At 51.7% G+C, this 12,454-nt stretch overlaps 1 protein-coding gene across 1 annotated transcript; it reads right to left on the reverse strand.

Moving 5' to 3' along the window:
• Window positions 1–4,991: 4,991 nt before the first annotated feature.
• Window positions 4,992–12,305, reverse strand: LOC102016746 (translation initiation factor IF-2-like). Its single transcript, XM_013507822.1, has 3 exons — window positions 12,131–12,305; window positions 9,966–12,019; window positions 4,992–6,464 (listed from the first exon to the last, which is right to left on the reverse strand). The coding sequence occupies exons 1-2, from the start codon at window positions 12,303–12,305 to the stop codon at window positions 11,256–11,258; spliced, it is 939 nt and encodes a 312-aa protein (XP_013363276.1). The 3' UTR covers window positions 4,992–6,464; window positions 9,966–11,255.
• Between the last annotated feature and the right edge of the window lie 149 nt (window positions 12,306–12,454).

A 12,454-nucleotide genomic window follows, 5' to 3' on the forward strand; every position in this document is an offset into this window, starting at 1 on the left:
TTATTTAAGGCTCCACTCTGCAGTGCCCTCTTTGCTGTAAATCAGGTACCACACATGTGTTGTTCACCTTCTGAGTGTCACCTGCTGTCCCTTGGACGAGTTTCATCTTCAAATTATAATAAAATTTCACTTTCTAAATTGGGCAGGGTGGCACACACTTGTAACTCCAGCACTTGGGAGGCTGAGGCAGGAGGATCCCTAAGAGTTAGAGGCCAGCCTGGACTCCATAGTGAGACCTTGTCTCAAAAAGCCCCCAAAAGCCAGGGATATAGCTCAGTGGAACATGTGCCTGCCTGGCAAGTGCAAGGTCTTAAGTTCGATTTCTGGCACAAAAAAATAAAAATAAAAACAAACAAACAAGAAGTAAAATATCGAAACAACAACAACAAAAATCACTTCCTAGTTTCCTGTGTTTATTTTGTAGAAATAAAATTTTTAAAAAATTTAAGCTCATGTGTCTGATTTTTTCCCCCCAACACTATGGTCATAAGGTTCACTCATCTTCCCACAGAAATAAAATGTTTTATATTTTATCTTGTATATAGTACCCTTACTGAATTCATTTATTGATTCTACTAAGGTGTCCACGTATTGTTTTAGATTTCCTAAACATTAACAACCTTGTTTTCCTTTCTCTAATAGTTATAGAGTGATCCTTTTTCTATTTCTTCTTGAATGGTTGCGATGTCATAGTTCTCCAGGAACTGTTCTTTGTAAAAGCTTTCAAATTTATCGGTACACAGATTTTTAAAAAAAATATTCCCTTATTTTTAAAATGTCTGAACGTTTGTATTCACTCTTTATATTTTCTAATTCTTAATCATACTTTATTCTTGGTGAGCCTACTTCTTGGCTTTGTTGGTCTTGCTTTATTTTTATTTTTTTCCACTAATTTCCCTTTTTGTTATATCCTTTTTACTGTGAGGGTACTGTGTTATTTTCTAACTACACACAGAATATGAACATAAAGTTCATTAATTTTTAGTTCTTCTTTTCTCATTTATGTCTGTATACTTTTCCCTCTAAAACTTGCTTTCTGTGTATGTCAAAAGTAGTTTTGATATGTAACATTTTTATCACTTACTTTTATATTTTTCTTCTTGATTTCTTTGATCTATGAATTAACCATAGGCACCTATGTGCGTGTATTTTCCAAACTTTTTATTTATCTTTTTATTGTTTCCTTTACTTCTCTGTGGTCAGAGAATGTGAATTAGTTGATATCTGTCCCTGGAGTGGTTATCGGCTTTCTTTCCCTTTCTTTTTCTTTTTCCCTTTCTTTTTTTCTTTCTGCTTTCTTTCTTTCTTTCTTTCTTTTTCTTTCTTTTTTGAGACAGAGTCTCACTGTGTAGTTCAGGCTGGCCTTGAACTCACTATGTAGCCCACGCTGGCCTCAAACTCGAGTGATCCTCCTGCCTCAGCCTCTCGAGTACTGAGATTACAGGTGTGCACCACCACACCTGGCTTGCTTTGATTTTTGGTTTTGCTTTTTCAGACATGGCCTCACTGCATACCTGAGGCTTGCCTTGAATTCACCCTCCTGCCCCATCCTGCCCTGGGATTACAGGTGTGTGCCACCACATCCAGCTGGTAGGTCTCTCATAATAGCACATAGTTAAAAATGATGTTTTAATTATTTTTATTTTTGAATTAAGTTTATCGGTACATTTTAGGTATACATAATGATCACATTCATCATAGGGAATTTGTACCTGTATGTGACATGACTTGATTCTTTTTTTTCCCATTCCTCTCCCCTTCCTTCAATCCCTCTTCTCCTCCTTATTTACAGATTTTTTTTCATTTTTCCCTTCTAAAAGTCGATCATTTAGAAAACTCTAATAATAATCCCAGTCTCAATCATCTAACTGGTAAAGTTTATTCAGTTTTGCTTATTGTAACCATTGCAGATTTGGTTTCTACCTCTGTATTTATTTGCACGGTTCTGAACTGTAGGTTTCTTTTTCCCCTGCTTGCCTCTCCTGGGGTCGGGCTGCAGAGTGCGTGCGTTTTCTGCTCCGGCTGTTGCCTGTCCTGCTGGAAGGTGTCCGCCCCCCATCACCCTGCAGTCTGAGTCCCGCATGCGAATTCCACTGAACTCTAAGCTCAACTCTCTTCACCTCTGCTCAGGACGATGTGTTGGAAGGAACACGAGACAGGACAAGGGCGAGCGGAGGCTGCTCCGGAGCCGGGCCTGCCGGGGCTCTTACGCAGCAGGCGCTCGGAGCCGCCTGGGCCTCGGCTGGAAGAGCGGGCGCTCAGGTTGCTCCTGGTCGGTGTGTCTCGCAGTTGCATTCGCTGTGCTGGGCACTGGGTATGAACTTTCAGCCTCAGAAAGCCTCTGCTCTTACTGCTTGGGTCTCTCCCACATTCTGTCTTTTTGACCACCACCCTACCAGGTATGAAGTAGCACCTCCCTGTGCATTTCCCTGATGCTGAAGATGTTGAGCCTTTTTTTTTTTTTTTTTTTTTTTTTTGAGATAGGGTCTTACTGTGTAGCCCAGCCCTGCCTTGAACTTAAATTGATCCTCCTGCCTCAGCCTCCCAAGTGCTGTGATTACAGGTGTCCCCCCCACACCCGGCTTTCATCCATTTTTTTACATTTCCTTTTTAGGCTTTTTAAATTATTGAGTTATAAGAGTTCTTTATATATTCTAGACAGAAGTCACAGATATGTGATTTACAAAATTTTCCATTTTGTGGCTTTTCTACCTCTGCCTACCGGTACTAGGGATTGAATTTAGGGAGCACCAAGCTACATCTCCAGCCTTTTTGATTTTGAGACAGAGTCTGCTGAATTGCCCAGGTAATTTGTGATCCTCCTGCCTCAGCCTCTGAGGCAGGTGAGATCACAGGTGTGTGCTGCCACACCTGGCTGTTTCTTGCTTCTTTGAGTTTTCTAGGAGGCACACCATTTCTCGTTCTGATGATGCCTGCTTTACCTTGCTACTGCTGCTTAAGTTTTGGTGTTTTATCTAGGAAAACATTCCCTCTATCTTTTCTTTTTTTGGTACTAGGATTCAAACTTTTTTTTTTTTTTTTTTGAAACAGAGTCTGGCTATGCAGTTCAGGCTGACCTAGGACTAATTGTGTAGCCCAGCTGGCCTTGTACTCACAGCAGTGCTCCTGCCTCAGCCTCCTAAGTGCTGGGATCACAGGCATGTGCCACCATGCCAGGCCCCTGTATGTTTTCTGAGTGTTGTATAATTTTATGTCTCACATCTCCATCTTTGGCTCGTGGTGGGTTAGTGTGTGTGTGTGTGTGTGTGTGTGTGTGTGTGTGTGTGTGTGAATCCTCCCCAAGAGTCCCTTCCCACGCATGTGAGGTCTGGGCGGTGCCCACCCTTTAGCTCAGTGCCACTGTCTCCAGCGCTAGAGCTTCGAGCTGAGTGTGAAGCAGGACTGGCGAGTCCTCCAGCTCTGCTTCATTTCCGCAGGGCTCCTCGGCAGACCTGAGTCCCCTGAGTTACCACGAGAGGCGAGAGGCAAGGGGCACCTGGGCAACATCCACAGTGGGGTCCAGTCGGATTTGGGGAAGGCTTGTACAGAGCCTGTAGATCAGCTTAAGGAGTACTGTTGTCTTCTCAGGTCTTCCAAGCCAGGTGCAGCGGCACACGCTTGTAACCTGGCTACTCAGGAGACTGACGCAGGAGGATTGCCAGGTCAAGGCCACACTGGGCAATTTAGTGAGACCCTGTTTCAAAATAAAGAAAAGGGGCTGGGGATTTAGCTCAGCGGCAAAAGCACCTGCCTGGCAAGCGCAAGGTCGTGAGTTCGGTTCCCGGTACCGGAGAAAAACCAAAAAAAAAAAAAAAAAAAAAAAAAAAAAAAAAAAAAAAAAAAAAAAAAAAAAAAAAAAAAAAAAAATAAAAAAAGACCTGGGGATATAGCTCAGCGCTCCTTAGGCTCAGTCCCCACAACGGCAACAAGGAAAAAGTTGTTGTGTGGAGACAGAGGTGCATTATGGATTCCAGGCTGACTTTGGACTCATGGCAATCTTCCCGCCTCGGCCTCCCAAGTGCTGGGATTACAGGCGTGCGTCACTACATTCAGCATAAAGAAAAGTAAAGCACACGTGCTTACAGAAACAGAATGTCTTGGAAGTTGGTTTCTGTTCTGAGTAGTTTTGGGGCCACGTTGCTGGCCGTGTGTTCTACGGTCTGTTTGTCTACGTTGATCAAGGCTGGGGAGCTCGCTCCGGGGCCGCGGTGGCTGCGAAGCCGGCTGCTGCTGCTTCCCGCTCAGGCCTGCCAGTTACTCACTGCACAGGCCGAGTCACCCCTTCCCAGTCTCCATCAAAGGAGGCTTTGAGTCCGCCGCCCCGGGCAGGCGTCGAGGTGGGACTGGGCTGACTCAGAGGGCCGCCCGGACAACTCATGTCTGAGGTCACTCGCGGATGGATCGTGTTCTGACAGCCTCCCTGGCTCCGGAGCCACCCTGTGAGGTCAGGGCGCTGTGCTCGGGCCTGCGCCTGGGCCTGGCATCACGCTAGCTGCGGTCGTGCCGGGGAAAAGCTCAGTCACTCTGCTCCAAGATGGGGGAGGCAGAAAGGGGCTTGGGCGGCGCCCCAGGGCCCATGGTTGCCCAGGTAGGTGGGACTGGTCCCCTGACTCAGTTTCCCATCAGCGTCCTCCACACCACCCCAGAGAGGAGGGCGAGTGGGTTGGGCTGTTGGCTGTGCCAGGTTGCGCTGACTCCAAGCCTGCAGTAGCTCCAGGTTGAGCATGTGGCTCAGTGGTAGGGCACTTGCCTAACCCATCCACGACCCTGTGCTCCATTCCCAGCACCTGCAAAAGAAGATAGTACATTACATCCACTACCAGCAAGTGAAGTGTTGCCTGCCTTTTGTTTTGTTTCTTTTTTGTTGGTTTGTTTTATATTTTTGAGACAGGGTCTCTCTATGTAGTCCAGGCTAGCCTTTGACTCACTATGTAGCCCAGGCTAGCCTTGAATTTGTGGTGATCCTCCTGCCTCAGCCTCTTGAATTTCTGGGTTACAGGTGTGCACCACCACATGGCTGCTTTTTTTAATGACCATGACCATGTCCAATATGAACTCCTTTGCAGTTTAGCCACCTTGCAGGTGGGCAGCCTTGAGCGAGTTCATCAGCCCCTTGAGTGTTACAGGATGGATAGTGGATAATGACTCCTGGGGTTTCGGCCTGATGCCTGCAGCTGTGAATATTCTGTGTAGACAGCTGGGCAGATGTGATTGTCGCAGATCTTGAGATTGGGACCTGTGCGCTCCACAGGCCATCAAGTTGTCCTTGTAAGAGAAAGGCAGCTGGAGGTCAGACAGATACAGGACAGGAAACAATGGTCCACAGCTGAGCCGGGCCAGCAGCCACAGGAAGCTGCACAGGGTGAAGATTCCATGCTCCCCTGGGCCCCAGAGGGCGTGTGGCCTGCAGGGAGCTCCCAGAACTAAGCACACATGCCTGTTGTTCCACGTCCTAGAGCTGTGGTCAGTGCCACAAGCCCAGGCCTGCAGGTGCTGTCTGCACCCCTTCACCCAGGCAAGGCTGAGCCTCTGCTTTCTCCTGCCTTGGTTACCTAGCTATGGAGCAGAGCTGTGGCCCTGTGGGCTCAGATACTTTGTGATCAGTCAGTCAGTCAACACTCATCTGCACTGTGACACTGGCCTCCCCACAGCGCTTGACTGTCAGAGTCCTGCTGGAGCCAGGGAGTGGATCCAGGGCGGTCAGCCGTGTGCAGAACCGGGCAGCCTCTCCTCTCCTGTCTGCGCACCTCCGCCCGTGCTCAAGATGCCACCTTCGTCTGTGCAGTGGGGGCTCAGTCTCACCTGAGGTTCGAGGAAGCCAGGTGGGCTGGGGCCGCATCAGGCCCACGGACAGTTGGGTATGCAGGGTTGGATGCCTGGCACAGTGTGTGACCTGGGAGTCCGAGCCTAAGCTCAGCAGAGAAACAAAGGGTGGCAAAGCAGCAGGGGACGTGGAGCTGAAAAGACGACGGTCTGAAGGGGAGGAGGGGGTGCAGATGGAGGAGCTGAGGCTCCAGGAAGATTTGGGGAAGCCAGGGAAGGGCTGAGATCGAAGCAGCACAGAACTGACGAGAACAGAGAGCCCAGAAGCAAACCTGTACACTGGTGCTCAGCTGCTCGCTGGAAGACCAGCTGCTCCGGGGGAGAGGATGCTCTCCAGGACAGGTGGCACTGGGCAAACCCACACGTGGGAAGATGAAAGTAGACCCGGAGTCTACGGCCATGCCCCCCTGAACGCGCCCGATCTCATCTGAAAGTAGACCCTTAACCGCCCCTATGTAGCAGTCAGCTCAGTTCAGCTGAGAATGAGCTAAAGGCTTGAACGTAGCTCTGAAACTGGGGGCTGCCAGGTGCACACAACAGCTGCACGACACTGAGCTGTGCGCTGATTTCTTGGGTAAGACCCCAGGAGCACAGGCAACAGAAGCAAAGGTAGACAAAGCAGATTGCATCAGAGTGGAAAGCTGCAGCACAAAAAGGGAAACAACAGCACAAAGAGGTGACCCTCAGACTGGGAGAAATGTTTGCAAATCACACTTCAGGTATGGGGCTAATATCCGAAATATACAAGGAGCTCAAGCAACTCAACAGCAAGAAAACAGTGATTTAAAAACAGGCAGGGCCAGGGATATAGCTCAATGGTGCAGTGCTTGCCTGGCAAGTGTGAGGTTCTGAGTTCAAGTCCTGATTCCACCCCCAAAAAATAAATAAATAAAAACAGGCAAGCCAGGCGAGGTGGTGCATGCCTATAGGCGAGGTGGTGCATGCCCCAGCACTTAGGAGGCGGAGGCAGGAAGATTGCTGCAAGTTCGAGGCCAACCTGGGCTACAGAATGAGCTGAAGGCCAACCTGAACTACGCAGTGAGACCCTGTTTCAAAAAATAAAAACAGGCAAAAGAGGGTTGGGCTTGGTAGTGCATGCCTGTAATCCCATCACTCAAGAGGCTGAGGCAGGAGAAAGCTGTGAATTTGAGGCCGGCCTGGGCTACAGAGTAAGTTGAAGGCTTCCCTGGACTACATAGGGAGGCTGTGTCTCTATAAACAACAAACAAAAAACAACAAAAAAGCTAAAATTAGAGCTGAGGCTGGAGCTTAGAGACAGTGTGCTTGCCTACCATGTACAAGGCCTTGGGTTCTCCCCGCCAGTACTGAAAAAAAAATCCCAAAAATAGAACCATCAGATGAAGACTGGAGATGCTGCACGGCTGTGGAGAGTACACAAGACCCTGGGTTTGATTCTCAGTACTGCAAAAATAAAATAAAAATAAAAGTAAATAAAATGTTATTTTAGCTGGGTGTGGTGCCACTTGACTGTAATCCCAGCTACTTGGGGAGACTGACGGAGGAGGTTTGGAAGGCAAGGCCAAGCCACGCAACTTTGCAAGATGCTGTTTCAAGGTGAAATAAACGGTGCTGGTGCTATAACGCAGAACCGGAGCGCTCGCCTTGCGTGTGTGAGGCCCTTCAACCCCAACTCTGGAAAAAAACACATGGGCTATTTAATGTTAGGTGAATGTCATTTTTTTCTTAAGAGTAGGAAAATTAGTTGGGGAAAAGGAATGGGAAATAGAAATAGCTCCTGAGAGAAAGGAGGGGCCCCGAATAGGTTGCCCGTGAATTTCATTTTTAAATTTTTTGTTTGTGTGCTTTTATTTCTTGGTGTTTTGCTTTGAGATGCGGTCTTGCTAGTTGCCCAGGCTGGGTCAAACTCCTGCGGCCAGGTGATGCTCCCACCTCAACCTCCTAAGCAGTGGGGATGCAGGAATATGCTACCTACCTGGCCATTAGGTGACTTTCATTTCAATAAAATAGTGTTTTGTTTTGTTTTGTTTTGAGACAGGGTTTCACTATGCAGTTCAGGCTGGTTTTGAACTCACTATGCAGCCCAAGCTGTTCTTAAACTTGCTCAAGGTGATCCTCCTGCCTCAGCCTCCTGAGTACTTGCAATTACAAGCATGTGGCACCACACCCACACCTTACTTGGACAGATAAAAAATGAAGTACGTCCAGAATGCTGGGACCCACATTTGCATATATCCACCTTCTACTGTGTTTCCTTTCTTCCCCTTCTCCCCGCATAGGTACACACTGCACCGCTACACTGAATTTATCATCTGCTAGGGTGGGTGTGTGTGTGCACGTGCATGTGCGTGGACTGCGTTACATCTCTCCCTATTTTGAGTTTTAAATTTTTTTTTTTTTTGTCTTTTTTGAGACAGGGTCTTGCTATGCTGTTCAGGCTGGCCTTGAGCTCACTGTGTAGCCCAGGCTGGTCTCAAACTTACAATGACCCTCCTGCCTCAGCCTCCTGAGTGCTGGGATTACAGGCGTGCGCCACCACACCCAGCTGAGTTTTAAAGTTTGAAACAGGATCTCACTAAGTCACTAACTTGCCTCAGCTGGGCTCAGACCCTCTTGCCTGAGATCCTCCTGCCTCAGCTTCACAGAGTGCTAGAATTACAGGTATGCACCACCATGCACAGCTTGTTTGTGGCTTTGGTTTGGTTCAGTTCAGTTTTTTGGGACAAGGCCACAGTGTGCAGCCCAGGCTGGCCTTGAACTTACATAATCCTCCTGTCTCCTCCCAAGTGCTGGGGTTACAGGAATGTGTACAGGCTCGCATACACCACCATGCTGTGTGTATGCTATAAACTGCTTTTTTTTACTGAAGATTATTTTCCTGAAGTCCCTTGGTCTCATCCTGTGAAGCTCCAGCACAATCGTTCCTTCAGGTACCACCATTTCGTGGTGCACATGCGCCTCATTCTCTGCTCAGCTGGACAGTGGACACTGAGGCATTTCCAGTGTGACTTGAAAGAAGCCACAGAGCTCCGGACATTCTTACCCGTGTCCCACCAGCATGACTGGTTTTGGCCACAGGTGCATGGTGAGTGCGAGCTGGGGGAGGTGAGGAGGTGAGGAGGGCTGCCCTCTGCCTCCTGCCGGGAGAGGACACTGCAGAGCTGGAGCTGAGAAGTCGCCTACAAGCTAGGAGCAGCGCTCTCCGACTGGAATCTGCTGGTGCCTGGATGTCGGCCTGGGTGCCCGGGGCAGGCGTTGCACCCCCAGCTATGAGGGGAATCCCATTTTGTTCTTATCTTTTGCCTGTGGTTCCCCTAGGTTGTTTCTCTCAGCAAATTGTGTACATTCTTTATGTAGGATGGATCTGAATCCTTATGATCTATAACCTCTCCCAGACTGAGGCTTTTTCACCTCCTTTTAATGGTGTTTTCACAAACAAAAATGAGCCCAGCATGTTGGTGCAGGCCTGTAATCCCAGGCTCAGGAGGCTGAGGCAGAATTGCCGCTAGTTCGAGGCCAGCCTGGACTCCATAGTGAGTTCAAGGCCAGCGTGGGCTACATAGCAACAGCCTGTCTTTTAAAAAATAATTGCTAAAGAGTGGAGAGGAGCAGTTTAAAAACTGTACATCCCTTTTCACTTTAATCTGCACTGTATATCTGCTACCAAAAGAAAAAACCTGAGTGACACTGAAACTACACCAAGAGCCTGGTCTCCGTCACTCGCCAATTAAACCTGCGTGCAGCTCCTGTGTCCTGAGGTGTCAGCACCCTGGAATCTTGTGTGCGCTCTCCAACAGGTGGGAGGCGCCGTTGCTGCTCCCAGCTCCAACGCTGGTGCTCCCCACGGAGCAGGCACTCAGTGAACACTGCAAAGGGAAGGACTGGCATGAAGGAATAGGAGGAGGGCGGCCTGAGCAGGTGGTCTTCCTGCCTCAGCCGCCCATGTAGCTGAGCCTAGAGATACACACCACCTCGGCCAGCTGCCACAACCCTGTTCTCCCTTCTGAGTATCTACCAGAAGTGGAATTGCTGGATCACAAGGTAACTCTATTGTTAATTATTTTAGGAGTCACCATACTGTGCCCTGGAGTGGCTGCCACATTTTACATTCCCGGGGCAGTGCACAAAGGTTCCAGTTTCCCCAAATTCTTGCCAAGACTTACTACTTTCTGGTTGCTGTATCCTAATGACTGTGAAGTGGCACTTCTCCTCACACTTCTCTTTTTGAGACAGGGTTTCACTATGGTTTCAGGCTGGTCTCGAACTCGAAGGGATCCTCCAGTCTCAGCCTCCCTCAGTGCTGGGATGACTGACGCATCACCCACCATGCCTGGCTGCCCGATGTCACCTGAAGCAAGTGCAAGAAGAAGCTCAAAGTATTTCCTCAATTCTAGGCTTACAGACACCAGAAGCTCTTGAGTTAAGTACTAGGGCTTCATTTCCTAAGTTTTGGGCTTCACTGACTCAGGCATGGCTTTGTGAGAAGCCCCAGGGCTCAACCCTCTCCCTCCGGCTGAGCTCTGGGTGGTCCACGTGCTTTCTCCCAGCTCCTGCCTGAAGGTGGCGCACTTTTCGAGGTGTTTTCCCAACTCCCCAGGATGGGCACAGAACTGGGCGCCAGGCTGTGTGAGCAGGCCTGTCCGACTCCTGCTCCCTCTAGCCTCTCTGCCCGCCTGCACGCTTGACCTTTACCCAGACCCACCCGGGTGCCACCCAGCCCCGTGCCCCTATGCACCACGCTTCTGCCTCGACTGCCTTTTCCACTCCGACCGACTGACTCCACCGGCTCTCGGCCTCCACACAAACAGGCCGTCCTCAGGAAAGCTCTCCTGGACCCGGCCCCGGGCAGGCGGGATGACCTCCGCGTCTCGCGCACTAACATCACCTGCATTTCAGGGCAACGGTGTGCAGCACACGGGTAACTCGTGGCGATTGCACGATCTCTGGCTGGCCCAAGGGGGGAAGAGAATAACATTTTATTTTTGTTTTCTTGTGAGACACGGTCTTGCCTGTAGCCCAGGCTGGCCTCGGACCTATGACCCTCGGACCTCAGCTTCCTAAATGCTGGGGTTGAGGCCTGTGCCCCGCAGTAGCTGGAGCAACGTGTGAGGGAGGCCAGCGTGGGTCCCCGCAGCGCTCCTCTGCGCGGACGAGCGGCAAGCTCGGACGGCACCTCGGTTCCGGGCGCTTTTGTTTTGGGCGCCCGGGGCCTGGCTGGGAGAGGCTGGAGGTTAAAGGTGTATGTTTCATGGAGCAGGAAATGGCTCAGACAAGTAGCAAGGCAGTTAGGCTGCTGTGGGAGCAGGAAAGAGGAGGAGCGACACAGCTGCAAGCATGGGATGGATAGTCACCCACTCAAGGGTGCCTGGTACCAAAGCTGCAGAAACGCGTTCGAGTCCCAGCTCTGTTGCTAACCAACACGAGGTGCTCTGGCCAAGTTAGCAGACTTCAGGTCACGCGGTGTGTTCGCTCTGACAGCGACAGGAGTAACGGATGCAGTGTGCCCGACCGGGAGATGCTGAGCAGCGGGTCGTCACCCCAGCCCAGCTGGCCTCCGTCCCAGGAGCCCTGCACCGATGGATTCCATCCAGGGAGGGCGGGCAGCATCTCGGGCCCAGACGAGCTTGGCCCCGTATGGCACCCGGCAAGGTGCCAGCCCTCCAGCTACAAATCCCCTTAGGGCCCCCGCCCCCGGCCCTGGAGGCCTCTGAGGGCCAGTCTCGCTCTCCCGTCTCTTTGCGCCACCCTGCCGTTCCACCCTCAGTCGGACGGCGTTTGGCTGGACGGCGTTTGGCTGGCCGGGGTCTACGCCCTCGGATCGCCACCTCTTCAAGGTCAAGATGCGGCCGCTGCCCCCGGCAAGCCCAGCCCTCTGAGTCCCCGGGTGGGATGCCGGGAGGTTCGTGGACTGAACGCTCGGCGGCTGGGTCACGGTTAACGACGCGGGAGCTCGGCTCCTTCCCGAAGCCCGACTCAGCATCGCCCGGGAGGCTCTCGCCCGCCCGGCGGGGCCCTGGGATGCAACCTCTACTCTCGCATTCGGCAGGCGCTCCGTCTGTAATCCAGCCACCCAGATTGTAATCTGTGCAGCCTTGCCGTCCTTCGGGCTCAGCCCGCCGCCCCAGGCATTTCGCAGCTCTGTCGCGGACGCGGGCACAAGCGGTGGGAACCTGCCGCCTTAGGGCGGGGTACCAGACCCGGCCAGCCCTTCCAGACTCTTAGTCCCGCCCCTCTGGCCAGACAGGCTCCAGTCGCCCCTAGCAACAGCAGCAGGGCGGCTTCTAGGGCCGCGGTGATTGGCGGAGCCCGGGAGCGGCGACGCGGTCACTTCCGGCAGCCGGAGGCAGCGGAGGAAGCTGAGGGACGGCCATCTTGGGTCCGTGAGGCTCTGAGGTGCCGGGGAGCGGCGGCGGCGGCGTTGGGCAGGGCAGAGCCGAGGCGGAAAGCGGGCCGGAGAAGGGAGAACAGCCGGGGGCAGGCACCTCCTCCGCGGCCCCCTCCATGGTTGGCGCCCGCAGCCCGCGGCCGCCTGTCTCGCGCTCCACCTCCTGCTCGACGTCCTGCGCCTCCAGCTCCCCGGCGGCTGCCGGCGGCGCTGTGTGGAGGCCCCGGGGCTGAGGTCTGTGCGCTGCGGGCTGCTGCGGGCTGCTGC

The sequence above is a fragment of the Chinchilla lanigera genome, unplaced genomic scaffold (genome assembly GCF_000276665.1).
Source record: "Chinchilla lanigera isolate Chin_1 unplaced genomic scaffold, ChiLan1.0 scaffold00137, whole genome shotgun sequence".
NCBI lineage: Eukaryota > Metazoa > Chordata > Mammalia > Rodentia > Chinchillidae > Chinchilla > Chinchilla lanigera.

Bases quoted from the DNA above. Each gene is read 5' to 3' on its own strand.
- LOC102016746 (XM_013507822.1), bottom strand. From the start codon at position 12,305: ATGGAGGGGGCCGCGGAGGAGGTGCCTGCCCCCGGCTGTTCTCCCTTC. The intron at 12,020-12,130 runs GTGACCGCGTCG...GGCGGGACTAAG, and splicing joins GCTGCCTCCGGCTGCCGGAA to AGTCTGGAAGGGCTGGCCGG.